This window comes from Balaenoptera physalus, assembly GCF_965194825.1.
Source record: "Balaenoptera physalus genome assembly, chromosome: 20".
NCBI classification, from domain to species: domain Eukaryota; kingdom Metazoa; phylum Chordata; class Mammalia; order Artiodactyla; family Balaenopteridae; genus Balaenoptera; species Balaenoptera physalus.
In genome coordinates this window covers 49,536,171-49,556,769 of record NC_138901.1, presented here as the reverse complement: position 1 = coordinate 49,556,769, position 20,599 = coordinate 49,536,171, and the positions used below count along the sequence as shown (strand labels likewise).

Below are 20,599 nucleotides of genomic sequence, written 5' to 3'. Positions count from 1 at the left end.
TTGGGTTTGAAGCCTCTTTTATTTGTGCCTCAGAATCAGTCTGGTGCCCCTGGCATCAGGGAAGAGGGTGAGAGGAACAGCTTCCCTTTGTTGTTTTCTTCCATCGCTTTCGTGTCCCTTCTGAGCCTCACTGGCTGAGCCAGGAAGGCCAGTCTGAGAGAACCCAGACAAGGGTGTGCAGTGGGCCCCTGCCCCTGGCGGGGTCTGTGCTTCTCTGGGTGGTGGGGTGGGGCAGGGGAGAGCCGGGGGTTAGCACCATTGGATGAAGGGTTTCGGAGTCAGCCCCTGGGTGGGGGGAAAGTAGGATGCACAACCACAGAGGGCTAGCAGCAGCTGGTGGGAAGGGATGGATGGTGGTGCCAGGGCCCTGGGCGACCCCTGTGTCCAGTCTAGTGTTTGCCCCACGCCCACCGTGCCCCCCCATTCGCCAAGACACCACGAGGGAGCCAGGTTTTGTCCAGACCTGGGGCCACCTTGGGCACCCTCCCTGATCACCAAAACGTGCCTTGGGGATGGGGACTCCAACCTCTGGTCACCCAAAGAGAAGCTGGGACCACCCTGAGACCCGGGAGGGGTGTGGGGGCTGGGGGAGCCGGGCACCCCGCTAAGTGCACTTGACGCTGAAATGCCGGGGTGGGGGAGGAGCTGGGCCCTTGACGTGCTGGTTTGTGTCTAAGACCAAGCAGCCACACAGCACGTGGGGAGCTCAGCTGCCCCCCAGGGGTGAAGAGCGGAGATGCAAAGGCTTCACGGGCAGTGTCCTGGAGTGGGGTCAGTGAGCAGAAAGGAGGACTGGCCAGAAGGAGCAAGGGATGGGGACAGTGCTCCTCTAAGGACCGTCTCCCCCTCAAACGGCCTGGCTCCGCCCTTGGACCGGTCAGAGCTCAGGGGAGTGGGGTGGGGTCAGGATACAGCAAAGCAGGGGAGCCGGGCCGTGCCAGCTGCCTCCAGGAAGGTACCCCACGGCCGGGCCGAACCCCTCCCCATCTGGTGCCGGGTGCACCGCTACGCCCCCGAGGCGGCGGTTCGGGTCTCCAGACTCAGCTAGGCGAGCGCGCAGGACGGGCGACTCTCGCTCCGGGGCGGGTCCCGCGGGGCGTGGCCAAGGGGCCCGGCAGAGGGCGCTACTGCTCAGTCAGAGAGAGCCGCAGGATGCGCTCCAGCTCCTCCTCCTCCTGGCGCGCGCGCCGCCGCCGCTCCTCCTGCTCCTGCGCAGACAGCTCCATGGCCAGCCGCAGCTGCTCATCGTAGCTCCGGAACACGTGGCCGCCTTGGCCTGGGCGTGGGCTGGGCCGAGGGCTGGGGACCGACGCCAGGCCCGCGGGGGTTGTGGACTGGCGCTGCGGCGTGGGCGGAGCGCTCCTGGAGGCAGGTAAGATACGTCGAGGGCCCCGGGCATCTGCCCGTGTGCAGGGCGGAGACGGTGTGGAGGCCCCGGGACAGCGCAGGCCTCAACACCCTCCAGTGGAGGCGATGAGTCCCGCGTCACCTCCCTGGCTCCCTCCCACCCGGTAGGAGCTGATTCCAGCTACTACGAAGCCCATCCTCCCAGTCTTCTAGAACCCCAGCCCCGACATTCTGTCTGGTGAGGGTCTGTGAAGGCTCTAAGGCCGCGTTTGGAGTACTGCTCACCCACCCCTGAGTCAGGAACGGGTGGTGGTGGTAGACGCCATCTTGAAACCAGTAGGGTCCCTGAATGACGGTACCACGGTTCCTCTGGGCCAAGAGGGGTTGCTCATGCGGCAGTGTCCATACGCACCGTGACAGGGCCCTGGTGTTCTCTGTGCACGTGTATGGGAGGTGGGGGAATAGGCGTCTCCAAACCCTCTCAGGACGGGCGGGCACTGACCTGTCCTGTCGGCGACCCTCGTAGGACATGGGGTGAGTGCCCGGTTTGCTGTTCGTTAGCGCCTCCCAGATGGTGACCTGGGCGGAGGCGGGGGTGAGCCAGTTAGCTGTGGCGGCACCGCAGTCCAGTGGCCCCGTGCGGCCGCGGGGACGCACCTGGTCATACTCACTGCCCGCCTCAAGCAGGCTCTGCTGGATGGCGAACTGCAGCAGGTCGTCATCGTCGTCGCGGGTGGTGGCCTCTCGCTGGCCGCCCAGCACGCTGTAGCCGCGTGGGGCCTCGAACAAAGTGGGGGAGATCTCGCAGCCACGGCACGAGGCTGGGGGCGCCGGGCTGTGGGTCAGAGTGGACCAGACCTCCCCTCCCGGCCACTCCCGGGGAAGTGCTCGGTGGGGAGGGGAAGTGAGGGCGGGCTCAGGGCAGGACAGGGTCTCACTCGTGGAACTGGAGCTGCTGACACTGGAGGAGTCACTGCCTGGGGAAGGGGTCTCGCTGCTGGGGCTGCCTCGCACCAACGGCACCGGCTCATCGCAGCCATTGAGGTTCCCGAAGGTGATGCGGGCATTGAGGATGTGGAAAATCGGGATTTCTGAGGATGCAGAAACCATCAGGCGCCACCACCCACTCCCTCACACCTTAGGTACCCACTCTTTACCTCCTCTAAGCCCCATCCTCCCAATAGCTGCTCAAGGGAAATGGGGGTGGAGCCTCACCAATCTTGACAGGGAATCCCGGAGGCAGGCGCAGGGTAATGAAATCCCGGAGCTTGGCGAAAAGTGCATTGCTGACGGCCATGAGGTCAATGATGGGGGCCACCTGCTCACACAGGGACAGGGGATGCTCCTCACACAGCCACAGCTTGGCCTTGAACCTGCGCCCCAGATCCCAAGGGGTGAGGGACACTGTAGAAGCCATGGCCTCCCAGCCCTGCCCACCCTTCCCCAGCACCACCATGGGGCCTCACTTCTGTGTCTTGGTGGTCAGTTCCATGGGTCGGCCCATGTCACGGTTGCCAAGCTCAAAGTTGGGATTGAAGTACTCTTCTGCGGTGATGGCAGTGGGGTTGGCTTGGCTCAGAGTCTGAGTGATCAGGGTCTGTACCACACAGGGAGGGGCTTATGAGCCCTTCTCAGTCCCTGAGGCCAGGCCAGCCACTTGGTATTACAAGCCCCGGATCTGTCCCCCCGCCATTGGAGCTGACAGGGCCTTGGGCATTGTGGAAAGAAAGGAAGTCCCCACAGGGTGCCTCCCAGACCTCCTCCTGATCCCCATCCACACCCTTCCACAGAGGGGTACCCCTCGCACACACTCACCCCATTTTGGGGGCCCCCATGCTGCTCAGCAATTCCCAGGAAGGACTGCAGAGGTGTCTTACAGCCTGCAAGAAATATGGCATTTCAGAGGACACTGCAGTCCTCAGAAGTGACAGCACCCAAGACCCAGGGAGGAGGCTGGTCCCTGGGGGGAGGGAGGATTGCTCACGCACACCACACACCCAGGCACCTTCACCTGAAGGTGACTGAGGACTCCAAGGGGCAGGGGCAGGACCACCATAAGCACAGCTGGAATAAAAGTAGGCCTGGGGCTCAGGAGAAACTTCCAAAAGTGTTTTGGGGTATGCATGTGTATGTTTGCCTTCAGGTGCTTCCATATTAACTTCATTTTGTTCTTTTGTGAGGTGGGAATTATGTCTGTCCACTTCAGACAGACTAACTGGTGCCCAGAGAGTCAGTTGTAGTATCAGTGGGCACAGAGAATCAGTGGCAGGGCCCCTGTCCTTCTGCCTAGGGTATGTCCCACTAGACTAGAATGGCCAACAAACAGCGTACATGACATTCCCCCCTGCCCCCAAATCCAATGCAGATATTAGTAATCAGTTGAGCCCGTTGAGCCCAAATGTTGCCTTAGAATCTTAACAGCACTCTAGGCAACCACTACCAATCACTAGGATTTGGCACTTGAATTGAAGCCTATTTGCCTGAATAAACTATCCTGGCTCTTGCTAGGATGTCAGAGGAAATACTGATGGAGGTGCTTGAGTGGGGCTGGTTCCTCCCCCCGCCCCCCCCATCCACCTCTGCCTCATTACCTTTGACCTTGCCCTTGTGCTGTTCTGAAAGATGCTCTGTCCGTGTCCGGGTGATGAGCTCCACATTGGATGCCCCATATACCTGGGGACAGATGAGGAAAGGACTCACAGACAGCTTTGGTACCCCTACCCTGCCCCTAAGGGCGTTATGAACACTTCCTACAAGGAACGGTCAGGGGAGGGGGGTGCTGTCAGTTCCAATCTCCAGGCCTTTGGGCAAGTAATTATATGAAGTTATTCATTCAGTTCTCTTATTCATTCAACAAACATTTTTGTGAGGAGCCTTTATAAGCCAGGCACTGAGGCAGCCATCAGGGATACAGCGGTGAACAAGCATGGCCAGACACGATCCTTGCCCTCTTGAGGCTCACAATCAAGAAGACAATGGACAGTAATAACACAGTGTGATACATGCTCTAATGGGGAGAGCACAGGACTGTGGGAACAAAAAACAGAGGCCATAACCCAGCCTATGAACCAAGGAAGGCTTCCAGGAGGAAACAACGACACAGAAACTTGCATTGGTTAGACTCTTCACCACATGGCCCCACATGGGTGATATGGGGGTCCCAGAGTGACTGCTGGGGGTCCCCCACAACAGTCTTCTTAGGGGTAAAGGCCTGGCTTTGGAGTCAGCCAGCTGGGTCTGAAGCTTGGCTCTGGGCAACCTTGTACTGGCCACTTAGTCACTCCAAGCCCCTGCTTCCTCATCATAAAATGGGCCAGTACCCTACTTCATAGAGTTGTTGTGAAGATTAAATGGGAAACTGTGGAAAGGGCTCGATAAACATCTGTAAAATGGGAATAATAATAGCATCTACCCGAAAGGGTTGTCGTGAGGGTTAAATGAGTGTGTGTGTGTGAGACATACACACATATATATATAGACGTGTGTGCATGTGTACATAGACACATACATACATACAAGTACATACATTTAAAATGTCAGAACAGAGCCTTGAGCATGAACATAATATTAGGTGCTCAATAAATGCTGGCCATTCTCATCAGTTGCCTCTTAGTCTCATGACCTTCCCTCCACGCTGCATTGCCTCTGCACCTCCAAGGCTGAGACAGCATGGTCAGGAAACCCCTGCCCAGCTCGCTGTAGGCAAGAGTGTGGTGGGTCTGGCACCTGGGAGCTATGACCTCACCTTGGCTTCATACCCATTCACCATCTCGGTCTTCTCGCTGCGCCAGCCCAGGATGCCGGTCTTGTTCCTAGGGAAGCAGAGTGGTCTAGGTGAGGGGGCGTCCACCAGGCTGGCTCCAGGCTTCCAAGGTCATTCCCACTTACCTCTCAAAGGAGATGTTCTTGGTGTCGAGCTGCGTGGTGACGACGGGTGCGGTGAGCCGGCTCAGCACCTGCTCCTCGGTGGGCTGGGCAGCAGCCAGCAGTAGCTCACGGTCCTGCCCGGCCAGAGCCAGGGTCTCTGTGTACACCACCCGGCGGTCGTGGTCAATCTCCATGACCACGGCGCTCGTGTCTGCCAGCCGCAGAATAGCACAGGGGGTCAGGGGTCTCAGGGGGCTGTCCCCAGCCTCCCCACCCTGCCCCATCTCCCGCCTGCCTGACCTTGGCCCCTGAAGACAAAGCTGCGGTTCCCTCGCTGCCACGTCATGTGGTCAAAGCCCAGAAGTGTGGTGTCTACCCGAAGGTTCTGCCCACTCTTCCACACTTTGTAGGTGTCACTGGGGCAGATCTTGGACACCAGGGGCACTAGGTTGAAGAGAAGGTCAGAGGTGGCTTCAGTTTGTCTGGCCCACCACCCTCAGCCACCTCAGAGCATGGGGGTCAGGAGTGTGGCTGGGAAAGGGTAAGGGAACCAGTGGGAGAGCAGCCCCTGCCCCAGTTCCCCCCCACAAATGTAGACCACAGTCACTCAGAAATGAACAACCTGAGGCTGGGGACAGGCATGACTCAGCCACCACCAAGTCCCTAGTATCCACCATTTAATTCACTCACTCAACCTTTCATCTAGTCTTCCAACAAATATTTATTAAACACCTACTATGTGCCAGGCACTGGGGATACAACATTGAACAAGACGGGACCCCTGCCCTCTTGGAGCTCACCTTCTAGTAAGGGGTGACAGGTAACAAACAAATGAGCCAGTCATTACAAAGTGAAGGAAATAATAATGGAATCAATCGAGGCATTGTGGAAAGGCCTCAGGAAGAGGTAGCAATGAGCTGAGAGCTAAGAGGTGAGAAGGAGCCATGGGAGAGTGATGGGAAGAGTGCTCTAGGCAGGGAAGCAGCAAGTGCAGAAGCCCTGAGGTGGGAGAGTGCCCAGAGAGGCCCCCGTCAGCCCCCCTTACCCCAGCTAGTGAACTCCCATTTCATCTCCACGTAGAAGTCCTGGGCCTGGAGGATGAAGAGGAGAGTGGCTAAGCCTGTGCTAGAGATAGCGTTCAAAGACCGTGGTGGGGAGGCTGAGAGGCTGGCCCTCACCTTGCGCAGCTTCTCCAGGAGCACAGGGATGCCTGCCAGCCGCTTCACCACCCGCTGGTAGTCCCGGTACCGCAGCACCAGCTGCACCAGCTCCAGGTCCCGGGTACTCACAGCTTCCTGAAGCACTGGGGGCGGGGTGTGGGCAAGAGGCAATGTCACAGGGCAGGATCCTGCCTAGGGCTCCCTTCAGCCAATCAGAGGTGAGGATATGATGCCGGGAGACCCAGGCTGTGGGGTAGGGGTGAGTAGGGGTGCCCACCTGTCCAGCCGCTGCGATTCTCCCTGCCCACATCTGCGCCGTGTGCCAGGAGCACGCGGGCACACTCGAGGTGCCCCAGGGTGGTGGCCAAGTGCAGGGGAGTCCGCCCACGGGGATCCAGCTGCTCGATGTCCACCTGGAAGAGGTGAAGAGGTCGCCCTGGTCACTTCTGAGGTAGCCCATCTAAGCCTGACAGCCTCTAGGCAGGCAGCAACCACCTAGCTGTCCTGTCTTGCCCATCTCAGAAGGCAGTGGAAAAAATAGACACAATGAGCTGGGGTCAGGTGAGGGGAAAGGGGCTTGCAGGAGAGGGCAGGAAGTAACTCTGAGAAAGGGAAGGACTTCCTTTCCTGTCCACCTAGGTGCCCTGACTGGGTTCACTCTTCCAAGGCCCAGTGGTCTGCCTGTGAAGAGTAAGCCTGGGGCCGAAGTGTGGTCTAGAAAGACTCTTGGCCAGGGAGGGCACCTGAGACAGGACCTATCCTGGGGGTCCAAGACCACACCTTCAGGAAGGGCCACCAATATAGATCATTGACATTATCCCTGAGAGGTTTAGCAAACAGTTGCAGTAATACATTGATAAGAATGAAAGAATATGTTCATGGTACAACTTCAAACCCATGTCCTGTGCCTATGGGACACTATGTATTAACATTTTTTATAAATACTCTTATTATTTTGTGAATAACACGATTATATGACATGAGATTTTTGTTGCGTGATAAAAGCATATGTTTGTTAAACATAAATATTTAGATATATTTCAGGAGACTAGGACTTCTGCTTAAATATGTGAACTGACCACGTGTATGTAACTCCTTTTCTCCTCCCCAAAACTTGATTAAAATGCCAGGAAAAGGCTTCTACTCCAATAGGATGCGATAACTGAAATTACCCTCCCACCAAACAGAGAAAACTATTGCTTCAAAATATATGAAATAATTGTTTTCAGACATTAGGCAACAATTAGTCCAGGACTGTGATCCCTGAAGTAAGAGAAACAAACAAGGTGGGCTCTATGATTGCCTAAGTTTCTACTTAGAGGAATATTCCAGACAGCAATTCAGGTAGGGGAATCCCCAGCAGAGCATGGTGGTCTTGCTGAGGAGTTAAGGAGACAGAGATAGGAGTTCAGGGAGGCTGAGGTAGCTAGAAGTTGCAGGGCAGAGTTCCAGGAAGAAGTGAGCTATGTAAAAAAAAAAAAAATACAAACTCCAGAAATCTGCATATAGTCCCCTTTGAGTCTTTGCTGAATACTAAACTTCACATGTGTAGAGTGAAACTCAACAAAACCAGGCAGAAAAGGAACAATAGGCTGGTAAATTCTCAGAGCTCACCCATGGCAGGGAGACATTCAAGCTCCAACCTGCTAGAGTAGAGAGTTCTTGTTGATTACCCAGGGTATTCAAGAGACCCAAGAAGGGTTATATCTTAGGAGTAGGAATCCTATCCCAAGAGAAAAGGCTCACCCAGACCTAATCTAATAAAGATTAAAAATAAGCTCAAAAGGATCAAACTGATTTGCAAGTAACTTAACTTAGGCTGCCAGAACAAAGTCTAACACTCTCTAAAGGAAGACAACAATATCCCGATGCTTAACATCACAACATTTACAATGTCCAACATCCAGTTAAAAATGACTAGACATGCATAGAAGTAGGAAAATATAAAACCCATAATCAGGAGAAAAATCATTTAATAGAAACATATTCAGAAACAATAAAGGTGAATGGCTCAATATGCTCAAAAGTTTAAAGAAAAACACAACATTCACAGGGAAAGAAATGGGAGATAAAAAGTACAATATCTGAAATGAAATTTTCACTGGATAGAATTAACAGTAGACTAGACACTACAGAATAAAAAGAAAATCAGTAAATTTAAAGATACAGCAACAGAACTGTACAAACTGAAGAACAGAAGAGAATAAAAGTATCGAAAAACATTCAAACAGCCTCAGCAATCTGTGAGACACTATAAGGCATTCTAACATATGTATAATTGCAGTCCCACAGGATAGGATAAGGAAGTGGAAGAATAAGACAAATTTAAAGAAATAGCCAAAAATTTTCCAAATTTGGTTTAAAAAAAACTACTGTAGTAAGTTGAATGGTGGTGCCCCCACAAAATATATGTCTACATCCTAACTGCCAGAACCTGTGAATGTGACCTTATTTGGAAAAAGGGTCTTTGCAGATATAATTAAGGATCTTAAAATGAGATCGGCCTGAATTATCCAGGTAGGCCCTAAATCCAGTTTATAAAACACACACACAGAGAAGTTCCATGTGAAGATGCAGGCAGAGACTGAAGTTATGCAACCACAAGCCAAGGAATGCTTGGAGCCGCCAGAAGCTTGAAGAGACAAGGAAGGATTCTCCCCTAGAGACTTTGGAAGGAGTGGAGCTGACACCTTGAACCTGGACTTCTAAAATGATGAGAGAATAAATTTTTGTTGTTTTAACCCACTCAGTCTGTGGTAATTTGTTGCGGAAACTAATACAATGATAAATCCACAGAACCAAGGAACTCAATGAATCCCAAGGAAGAAAAACACCAAAAAACCTATGCCAAAGCCCATCATAATCAAATGCTGAAAACTAATGATAAAAAGAAAATCTTAAAAGCATTTTAAAAAATTTTTTATTGGAGTATAGTTGATTAACAGTGTTGTGGAAAGCATTTTGAGAATTGAGACACGCTATGTATGTAAGGACAAATATAGGAAATACTACATACTTTTCATCAGTAACTATGCAAGCTAGAAGACAACAGAATGAAATCTTTGAAGTGCTGGGGAAAAGATTGTCAACCTAGAATTCTATATCCTGTGAAAAATATACTTCAAAAATGAAATGGGGGAATAAAGACTTTTATGGACAAACAAGAGCTAAGAGAATTTATCACCAGAAGACATGCAAGAAATGTTAAATGAAGTTATTCAAGTGGAAGGAAAATGATACCAGATGGAAACTTAGATCTATACAAAGGAATGAAGATTCCCTCAAAAGGTAAATATGTGATGGACTTCCCTCGTGGCGCAGTGGTTAAGACTCTGCGCTCCCAATGCAGGGGGCCCAGCTTCGATCCCTGGTCAGGGAGCTAGATCCCACATGCATGCCGCAACTAAGAGTTCTCATGCTGCAACTAAGGAACCCGCCACCTGCCACAACTAAGACCCGGCACAACCACATTAAAAAAATAAAGAAAAGTAAATGTGTGAGTAAGTATAAGAATGCCAATAAAATATTTAAAACCGACAAGAAAGTGGCTGGGGCATCACAATTGACTTAAGGGAACAGAAGGTACTAGAACCCAAGCATTCACAGAGGGAAACCCCAGTGATTAGCAAGCTGGATTCCCCCCTTAGCACCCTTGACAGGTGCAGAACATGCAGGCAGTGGGAACAGCAGAGGTGGGAGAAAGGCTCAGGACTGAATACAGGGGGGTCTGGTTAAAATTCAGAACCCCCTCCCCAATCTTGTAAAGCTGGGAGATGCCCCCCTTCCTCTCCACAGGATGCCAGGGGTTTATTCTTTATAGAAATTGAGCTTCAGATGCACTGAACTCAGACATTGGTCTGAGGATGAGGTCATGGGACTGAAAACTGGTGAACAGTGAAAGCCCAGTCCCTTCCCTGCCTCAAGTCCTGAACCACTGGCAGCCAGACTGCACATAACACTGCCCCATCCTACCCCTAGCAGGAGACTGGAGAATTCCTTCTTGCAGAAACTAGAGGCACCACAGACCTCTGGGTACAGAAATTTGGGGACCCCAACAATAAGCAGGCCAGTCATCTTAGAGCAGCACCCGTTCGTGAATAAGCTCCACACCCCCATCCTTAAATATGCCCCAAGAGCCGAGGGTGAGTGCACACTTGAGGAAAGCTGCCAGCGTGAAAGATACCACAACATGCAAATAGATGCTAAAAACCCAGAGGAAACAACTGTCAATGCAGGAAACAGATGAAAAAAAAATTTGGCGGGGGGGGTGGGGGACAGTAATTTACACCCTGAGAAAAATATGAAAAGGAAATTGAATTCATGAAACAAAATGGGACGTTCTGACCTGTGACTTCTTTCCCTTGCTTTCTTTATGCCAGCCATACCTGGACAGCTTCACCTGCCCCAGTTCTCCCATCACAGTAAACAGCACCTCAGTTCACTCCCTTTCCAGGTAAGAAACATTGGGACTGTTTTTAGCTCTTCTTTTTCTCTCACCTTCCATATCTAATCCATCAGTAAAATTTGACCTTACAGGCTCTACCTTCAAAATAGATCCAAAGTCATCTTAGTTTTCACCACCTTCAGGCTACCCTCCTGGTCGTGGCCACCCCATCTGTCACCTAATTCCGCCCACTCTTCTCTTGGTTCCTTAGGTCTGTTCTTCACAGGGCCCATCATAGGTGTTGTCATCCTGTGAAATATTCCTCAGGTCTTGACGCCCCTTAGCTCAAAATCTCTCCATGGCTTCCCATCCAGTTGAGAAAAGAATCCTGGACGTCTCTTTGAACTCACATGCTCTCCCATCTCTCCAAGCTCCACTCCTGCATATCAGCCTTCTCCGGAACCATCTTCTCCTGGGTACCAGTAGCCACAAAGCTGCTTCTCTCACTTCATTCAGGCCACTGCTCAAATGTCACCTCCTTAGAAAGGCTGGTCCTGACAACCCATCTCAAATGTCAGTTGCTATTTATCTATCTATTGTCCCTTATCCTGCTCTAGTTCTCTCCCAACATTAAATTGCTTATTTATTTTTTCATTGTCTCCCTCTCCTAGACTGTAAGCCCCACAAAGGGACCGTCTGTCTTGTTTAGTGCTACATCCCCAGTCTCTGGACAGCATCTGGCACATAACTGGTGCTTAATAAATATTTATTAAACAAATGCATAGATGACTTTTTAAGGGACATGGGGAAGGAAGGCAAGGCAGTGAAGTGTAAAATTGATTAACCAGTAAATACTTGTAGAGGTATATTGCTTATAATTATGGAGGCAAATACCAGAACAGCCTAAAGAGTTCAAAGTGGTTGCCTCTGAGAGGAGTGGGGAAGTAGTGAGGACTGCTACCTTCTAGCAACAGTTAAATATTTTAAACATGAGTGGGAACTCCTTTGTCAAAAATGAAACATTTAAAATAATTCAGATTATTTATATAATTTTTATAACCCTTGTTGGCATTTCTTCATTTTTAAATATACTGGGAGCCTCAAAAAAAACCCAAAACTGTGCCTGGCCCCTGTGAGCGGCCCCCCTGCTGCTCCTCTACATGAGCTCCCCAGAGGGGAGGGGAGCCTCTTATGGGTTGAGCTGGGCCCCTCAGGGTCCGACCTGGGTGGGGTCCTGAGTCCTGGGGTGGGAGTGATGCAGGAGCCATAGACCCTGAGCTGGCTGGGTCATGGGGGGGGCGTCAGGAGGAGGCCTTCCCATGGGGCCGCAGCCCAGCCACCCACGCCTCCCACTGGCCCCGCCCCAGATGCTGCTGCTGCTAACAAGGCCCCAGGGAGCCAGCAGGGCCCGGTCCCCGGGCTCCAGATGCCGCCTGCCTCCTTCCCCCTCAGGTGCCTCCGCTCCAGGCTCCACAGAGAGGCTGGCACTGCCTGCCAGGCAGGGGTGCCCTCCCTACCCCCACTCCACAGGAGCTCTCCCGACAGCCCTCCCCAGGGTCCCCAAGGCACCGCTGTCTTCCAGGGCCAACATCAGCCCTGCATACTGTCAGCCGAGCCCCAACGAAGTTCCCCCTCACCCGTCCAAAGCTGGGCCTGCAGGGGAAGAGGCACCTTGCCGGGGGCCCAGGTGGGAGAATTCATTAATTTCCTCGGCAAAGGCCTGCTGCTATTTAATTGCTGGAATGGAAAGGTTTCCAATGAAACCCAATAGCCAGCCCTCCCCACCAAGAGAACGGAAACTCTGCACCCCAGCTGGCCTCAGCTGGAGCCAAAAGCAGGGGTCTTTCGAGCTTAGGAGTTGGGGCTCCCTGGGCAGAGTCTCCCTGCTTCCACTCAGGCACCTGCCTGCACACACACACACACACACACACACACACACACTCGTACAGGTACCATAAGGACACACTTACTCCTGCATCCACACTCATTGTACATGTGCACCCCTAAGTGTACAAGCACATGTGTGCCCAGCTGCCCTCCGGCCTGCAGGCCTCTACTCATGTAACAGACGTATTTGCCAGCACATTTGCACATGCACACTCCTTGAACCCACATGCACTAGCAGGGTATTTTTCAAAGTTGTTTAGCATTAGCAGAGTCCTTTTGTTAGGTGAAATCTTATAAGAACGTACCAAATGTATAGACTAAACACAGGTGCTGGAGAAGTAAGGTGAGGGGCCCAGAGCCTGGGGCCCCTTGCCTGCTCAGCCTGCGTCTCCTTTCCTTGCCCCGCTCCATCCCCCAGCCCCAGGGAAGACAGCCAGAGTCTGGTATGGCCACTGCTCCTCTGCTCTCCCACCAGGCAGGCCTGAGCTCACTCAACGGGGGGAGGGAGGCAAGATGCTTCCCCAAGTGGAGTTGGGCCAGTGGGGGTGGCACCTGCTGACTCCCCCTCCACCCATCCCTTCCACCCACCCCCTCCGCCCACCCCTCCATCCACCCCTCCGCCCACCCCTCCATCCACCCCTCCACCCTGCCCCCTCCGCCCACCCCTCCACCCACCCCCGCCACCCACGCCCTCCACCCACCCCCCTCTATCCTGCCCCACACAGCCCCTCCCCCTCATCCCAGACACATTGATTTTTGGTTTCTAGGGTTTGTGGCTCCCTCTGCTGAGCTTCCCAACTCATCAGCTGTGGTGACAGCCCATACCCAGGACTGCCTACTTTGCGAGGAGAAGGGATCACAGGTGCTCCTGGACACAACAGGTACTTTGGGTGAGGCAGCCTCTGTCTGAGTATCCAGGGGCCCCACGATCCCATCTCACCTGCCTCTAGGTCAGAAGGATGAACCGGGGAAAGCAGGAAGGAGGACCATGGTGCAGGCAGCCGCCGGAAGAAAGAAAATGTTTCTCTAGGACCACAGTCCAGCCCCCTCCAGAGTGCCTGTTGCCTGGGAAGAATCCTGCTCTCCTTGGCCCTCCCACAGGGAGCTATTCAGTCTAACCTCCACCTCCCACCCCCAGGGAACACCAGGGACGCGTGACTCCAGAACCAAGGCCATGCCCAGCTGTCTGGACCTCAGGCCTCGTGCCGGCCAAGGGGGAACTGGCACGTCCCCTACCCTACAACCCCCTGCCCCCTCCCAACCTGGTAGAGCAGGTATGTGGCAGGAAGCAGGGCACCCAGCAACCATTGTATTGCTGGGTATTGGCTAGGGGTGATCATGGACCCTTCCCTTCACCAAAAAACACCCGCTGAGCACCTCCCATCTCCCCACCACTCCCTGCTTCCAGACCCCATGAACCTGCTCAGAAGCCTGCCGTGCCATCCCCCTCCTCCTTGGCCAGCATTGCCAAGCCTGCCCACGGGAGGGCTTCTGCAGGGCTTTCTTGGAGTGAAGAAGAGGCAGCTATGACAAGTGAAGACCAGGGAAACCCAGCTGCTGTGTGTTTGAGGAAAACCCAGCTGTTTTCTGTGACAGTGGGTGCCAGAAGGACCAGAGATCAGGGACCCCCAGATGAGATGCCTGGGGTCTACAGTGTTTCATTATGATGTTAAGTGGCTGCCCCCAGACCCATCACCTGCAGGAAATGGCTGGGGTGGGCATCCTCAGTTCTCCCTGGGAGTCTGAGGCCCTGGGGACTGAGCAGTGCACATCTGGATGCAAGCATCACTCTGGGTCAGTCCTGGAGTCGAAATACAGCCAGGGGGCTCTCCCACCCAGACTGACTGGCATTCATTCCCCTTCTTGGCACCCCTGATTCCTTTAGGGTTGAAGAAGGGTTTAATCTCAACCAATGCCCTATATTCCCCCTGGCCTGGATCAGGGCAGGCAGTATCCGTTTCAGGAAGACAAAAACTCACCAGGGTGAGGGGATGAGTGGGTGGGGATGGGGTGAACCTGGTCCCTGGTTTCTGTGGCAGCCTGAGGGGAGCAAAGAGGAACACACTCAGTGGTCCAAACCACCCCTACCTGCAGCGGGTTCCAGTGCTCCCCATCCAGCCTCACCCCAGGAAGATGACTGCTGACCTGAGGACTGTCAATCAGACAGGACTGGGTGAAAAAGCCTTTTCTTCTAAGGCATTCTGCCTCTCTCCAATCTCTGCAAGAAAAGGACCACCCACCCCTTGGGCAAGGGAGTGTGATTGAGGTGTTCTGGACATTCAACCACTAGCCTTCTGCCTAACAATTCTTTGACCAACCATCAACCATCCCATTGGGAAGTTCCTCTAAGATCATACTTAAATCCCTCCAGCTGTAACCTCTATCAGAGGCTTGTCTTCTCTTGCCCTCAAGGGGAGGAAAGCAGAGAAGAGCCAGAAGAGGCTGGACTGTTTTAGCACCCTGCACATCACACTGTACTTCCCTGTTCACACTTGCTTCACCAGAACGGGGTTTCCTGGAGGGCATGGGCTGTGCCTGGTTTGTTCATCTTTGTCCCGCAGGATCCACCACCCTGACCTCGCTTCCTTTACCAGTGGCTGCAAACCACTTCCTTTATGATGGATAAACAGAGATGTGGTCTGAGGAGCAACCTGGAGCATCCTTGTGGAAGCAGAGGTAGAATGGAAGTGGACACCCCGACCAGAGATGGAGGCTCAGGTCACCCCAACACTTCCTGGGACTGCTATGCAGAGCTGGGTGCTGCACTGGTCCGAGGGCTCAGTGGTGGAATTCAGAGACACACTCTGACCCTCACTTCGCTCACCATCTGGGGATGTCCTGCTCTCCACCTCATTCTTCCCTTGGAAGCAGACAGCTCCTCAAACTGAACTTCCTGTGACTCAGGAAGTGGCCCTCAAAAGGCATATTCCCAAAGGGGCAACGCCTTAGCAAACCACTCCCAGCCCATGGCCCCAGGATCTCAGATCTAGGCCAAGTCTGCAGGCCTCAACTGGAGACAAACCAGGGCAGGCTGGGCCCAGCTCTCGCTCCTGCCTCCCCACCCTGGAGGGTTAGTCGTCCATGCCACGTGTGCCTACCTATGCCTGAAGGCCAAGGGCAGAGTTGGGAACTACCTGTGACCTGTGCCTGCCTGCCTGTCTGCCTTGGCCCTAAAGAACGGCCAGGAGACCCCATCCTTTACCTTATCTTCTTGGAGGCCACCGCCCAGCCAAAGCTGGCTGACCCACCCATTCTCAATGACTAGAGGAACCTGGTAGCCTGCTCTGTGTGCAAAACCTCAAATCCTACCAGGGGCCAAAGGGCCCCTCGCTTCCTCAGCGTCTAGAAGCCAGGCCCCAGCACCAGAGGGCAGGAGAGCGCCTTTCAGCACCTGGACAAGGCCCTTCAGGGCTAAACCCAAGAGGGTCTCCCTCTTTACTCCCCATTCCTGAGCCGGGTCTGAGGGATCCAGGGGCTCTGCCCAGTCTGAGCAAACAGATAAGCGCTCATCGTGAGGGTAGAGGGCACTGGGTGGGGCTGGAATGTCTGGGAGTGTCACAGCCTCTTTGATCCTTGACCCGTGACCCCCTCCCTACGCAGGCCTTGCCCACCTCCGCACACTCACGCGGGAGGTGTTGCTGCCGAGCTGAGTGGGGCGGACTCTCCTACCGCGTGGAACACAGATGGAGCCGGCAGCCCCTCCCCGCAGCCCTCACTGCCCCGGCGGAGGAGGGGCACGGCGTCCCCTACCCCAATCTGGGAGGGTCCGGAGCACGTGTGGGCCGCCAGTCCGGGCCGGAGGGAAGCGGGCGGGGGCCGCTCCCATCACCCTCTCCGGGTCAACAGCACAAAAGCGGCGGCTGCGAACAAAGAAGCGCTGCAAACTCGCCAGGGGGGCGGGACAGCCCGCGCCGCGCCCCCTCCCCAAGCCGGGCGGGCGTGCCCGGCCATGGGGTCCTCGCGGCGCCCCGACGGCGCTCTTACCTGGCCGGCGCGGACCTCCTTCTCCAGCTCGCGGTGGCGGTTGTGCCACACGAGGTAGTGCAGCGGGTACTTGCCCTCGGGCCCCTTCCTGGCGGAGGCGTTGGCGGGGATCATCGCCCGCTCCTCATGCCGGGGCCGCGGCGCCCGGCCCGGGAGGAGGGACCGCGCCAGAGCCAGGGCCCGGAGCCGCGGGGCGGGGGGCCAGCGCTGCCTGCTCGCAGGGCTGCGGCTCGGGCATGTGCTAGCGGCGCCGGCGGGCGGGGGTGGCGCGCCCGGAACGGTGCGGGCGGCGCGGGCCGCGGGCGTCCTCGCGAGGCGGCGGGCGGCGCGGAAAGGCCCCCACCCGCCCGGAGAGGGCGCGGGCACTCGGCGGCGCGGCGCGGACTCGCGCCTCGCCTCCCACACCCCCGCGTACAAAGACGCTGCTCGGCCGAGGGGGCAGGCGCCCGCAGCAGGAGCGGGGGCGCACGGGGCGAGGGCCCCAGGGACGCCGCCGCCGCAGGGACGCGCGCCCGCAGCTGCATAGCCCGGCCCTCAGCCCGAGCGGTCGGCTAGGGATGCAGGGATGCGGGGGAGAGAGGAGGGGGACGTGGGTGCCCTGGGCAGTGCTTGTTATAACTCGGCCCCGCGGCATCATGGGGCTTGTAGTCCGCCTCGTGGAGCTGGGGGTGGCGAGTGGCCGGAGAGGGTCCCGCAGTGGCCCCCTGATTCATTGAGAGAGTGGGGAGGGAGTCAGGCCTGGCTGGAACGGAGGCAGTGTCCTGACGCCAGTTGGACTGGGGCGCACCGCCACCCGCTGGCATTTTGCCTTTTGCTGGGGAAGGAGGGGGTTACAGGCCTTGCTCAAGCCTTAGGGGTCGCGGGAAGGTGTGGCCTTCAGGATTGAGTTTGGGTCCTAGTGGAACGTGAGCAGGATCCAGATTCCAAGAAGAGTGACTGATGGGAGGAATCCTGAGAAAGGTGCGGGGCGTTAGTGCCAAGGGTCACTGGAGCAACCAGGAATCTGGCACCTGATATACTGCGTAGGAGTCTTCCCTGCCTTCTTTTAAAATTAAACTCCATCTTCCACATTTGACGTTCGAAAGAGAATGTCTATTAAGGCTGGGAGAGCAGACCCCTCCCGCCATACGCTGTCCTCTGCAAGGACCAGAGTGAGGCTAGGCAGAGACAGCAGCAGGTGGCAGCTCCCCACCTCCACCCCATGTGGTCCCCTCTGGAGAGGAAGTGACTGATTCCAGAGACTAACTCCTTCCTGAATAACCCCAGGGCAGAGAGGTCGTTCCAGAAGGGTGCCTGCAGATGCCGCGATAAAAGTGGAATTGCCCTCTGGGGCAGCCTATTGCAAGGGCTGGTAGGACCTGGAGTGGATAGGGACTGGGGTGTCTGAGAGAACCTGAGTGAATTCCTCCTTACTATCTGCCTGACCTTAAGCAGATTGCTTAAATTTTCTGGTTTCTCGGACCGCTCACCTCTAAAATGTGACACTAAATACTACCTCCTCGGGTGAGCTAAGGATAGTGACTGCCCTGGAAATGGCGCATCCCTCCCCCAACCAGGCGGACTGGGACAGGTGGGGGGACCAGGCACAGTGCCTTCTTGAGCCCACCTTATAACAAGACAGGAATAAGGGATTCCATACCAGCCCTACTTAGAACAATCCAGGAAGCATTTTTGTGGGAGGTGCTAGCAAAAGCTTGCAAACTCTCCGAGCCTCTCTCAGGTTTCTTTGTGTGGTCTTCTGTCCTACCTCCTCCACACCCTGCAGTGCCAGGCCCCGGCGGGAAAGGATGAGGGAGGAGTGGACCGCCTCGCCCCTTTCTCTAGGCTGGGAGGATCCAGCTGGCGTCTCCCGCAGCCGGAGACCGCTGCCCACCTCCACCACGAGGGGTCAGCAGAGTGTCGTGGCTGCTGCCAGAGTTGGGGAGGGGGCTGGAGCGGGGAAGGGACGGCTAGGAGTGGCCGGGAGAATGCCTGTACATTTCCTCATTAAATTGTTTTTAGAGTCTTTTTGCGATTCCTCTTTAACTGTCCTGCTTCCTGAGGTGGCGAAGTCTCCAAAGGGAAATTCTGAAACCCTTTTATCCCTAGCCCCAGGCCCAGAGGCTCGTCTGTGGCGGGGCTGGGGGCTTCGGGAACAAAGTTTGGAGAGTGGATCCGTGCTTCGGCCACTCCCAGGTAGTCCCAGGGCTAACCAGGAGATGGGGCTAGCGGGGTGGGGGGAACGGGGTGACTTAACCTTCCTCCCCTGAAAAGGCTTGGAGCTTAAGGAGGCGGGGAGCTCAGCCTGGATTGGGGGGGGCCTATCCTCTGGGCAGCCGGAGTTTCTCTTTTTGCCAAGCGGCCCTGGACTCTAAACCCAGGTCGCTTTTCCTCCGGCCTGCGCGCTCCAGCTGCCACGTGCTCGAGACGCGCCCACACAGCAGAGAAACAAAGACAGCCAAGCAATGGGGCTGCCAGCAGCCGCCTCGACTTCTAATAAATGAAATTCCATAGCTGGGGGTCGATCGGGGGTGAACGGGCGGCCACAGTTCGTGGGCTATGCGCCCGGTAAGAGCGGCCAGGCCGCTCCTCCCATCGCCAGGGATGGGGCCACGAAGCCCACGGACGGGCTCCTCGGTGGAGTGCAGCACAGGGCGGCAGGTGGTGTCCTCCCTCCCCCCGCCCCCCCCCCCCCCCCCGCGAGGTATCTTTGCTCGCAGAAACCCTGCCAGATGAGCTGCTGGCTATGGGGGGAGGGGATGCCTGCAAGAAGATTTTTTTTAAAGGTGTGATTATAAATATACCTCGTGGATGGCAATCTCAAACAAACTTGTCAATCTGGGCTGCAACGAAAGGCGATGGAGGCAGCTTTGCATATATTTCGGGTGGTGTGACTCATGAACATTACTTGTCTCCCCCAGGGAAGCAGCCTGCCACCCACAAGTCACTGCTGCTCGGGAACCGCTGGGATAAAATCAACCAACTCCTGCACCCCTGCCCAAGGACTCCCCTCCTGCTCCCTTGTTACACAGCAGGACTACATGCCGCTGGGGAACCCTCCCCTAATCTGGGGAACCGTCCCTTAATCGTGTCACCACTGACCTGGCCCTTGGGCCTGGGCCTGGGCACCCCTGCCCTCTCCCCACAAACAGAGTTCTGGCCTTTTGCTGCTGCAGGGATGGGGGTTGGGTGCACGTGGGGCACACGTGTATGGGGGAGCATGGTCAGTCCAGGGGTGCACCCACGTGCGGCCTGCGCCTTCTCTCCCTGTCCACCCCCCCCCCCCACCTCCAGTGAGTCTCAGTGTGAAGTCCAGGAAGAAAGGCCACCACAAAAAAGGTCCCTATATGTTATATGCACACGCCCTGGACACACACACCCCTGGTGGCTTAGAAACACCGTTGACATATACAAGACCGATGCGAAGTGGATATTACTGCACACAGGCACAGTCGTCACTCCTCAGGAGGTCTCCAAAAAAAATTGCCCAGATTCTTTCCTCTCTGGATGAAAGCATGGAGGAGGAATAGATGTCTTTTTAGCCCGGTGGCAGGGGATACACTGCATGACCTCTGGCACCTGGGCGCCCATATTGCTGGCGGTGTGCGCAGTCAGCAAGAGTGTGACCACACATACACCTGGACACACAGAGGCGGACTCATGGGGGACCAGGATGCACAACTCACCCCAAACAGAGATAGGTACCCTGAACCACAGCGGGTACCCTGAACCACAGCCCCTTGATGAGGAAGGGGAGCCCGGGCCTCCAGCTCTTTACTCTCTTCTCTGATCCCCAGGGTTCACTGTCCCCGGAAATTAAGGGGATGGGGCTGTGAGGCAAACTCACACCGTCTGGGGACAGGGGTACACCGGAACCGAGGCCTGGGCCGTAGGAGGCACTGCCGGCTCTGGCCTGGCGGCGGCCGTGGCCCCTTTAAACGCCCCCGCCCCTTCCCGCCCGCGCTCTCGGCTTCCTTTCTCCGGGAGGCGC

At 55.5% G+C, this 20,599-nt stretch overlaps 1 protein-coding gene across 11 annotated transcripts; it reads right to left on the bottom strand.

Annotated features, from left to right (window-relative positions):
- ANKRD13B (ankyrin repeat domain 13B) lies at positions 1-18,694 on the bottom strand. Of its 11 annotated transcripts, XM_082443485.1 has the most exons (15): positions 16,630-18,593; positions 6,652-6,787; positions 6,393-6,517; positions 6,260-6,305; positions 5,515-5,658; positions 5,236-5,425; positions 5,093-5,159; positions 3,939-4,020; positions 3,163-3,227; positions 2,814-2,944; positions 2,563-2,720; positions 2,286-2,438; positions 2,005-2,168; positions 1,850-1,926; positions 1-1,362 (listed from the first exon to the last, which is right to left on the bottom strand). In XM_082443485.1, exons 1-15 carry the CDS (start codon positions 16,741-16,743, stop codon positions 1,125-1,127), a joined length of 1,890 nt encoding a protein of 629 aa, XP_082299611.1. In that variant the 5' UTR covers positions 16,744-18,593; the 3' UTR covers positions 1-1,124. The 11 variants fall into 11 exon arrangements, with proteins under 11 accessions (XP_082299611.1, XP_082299610.1, XP_082299618.1 ...); XM_082443484.1 differs by having other exon boundaries at positions 6,260-6,517; positions 16,630-18,614; XM_082443492.1 differs by having other exon boundaries at positions 2,005-2,438; positions 6,260-6,517; positions 16,630-18,627.
- Between the last annotated feature and the right edge of the window lie 1,905 nt (positions 18,695-20,599).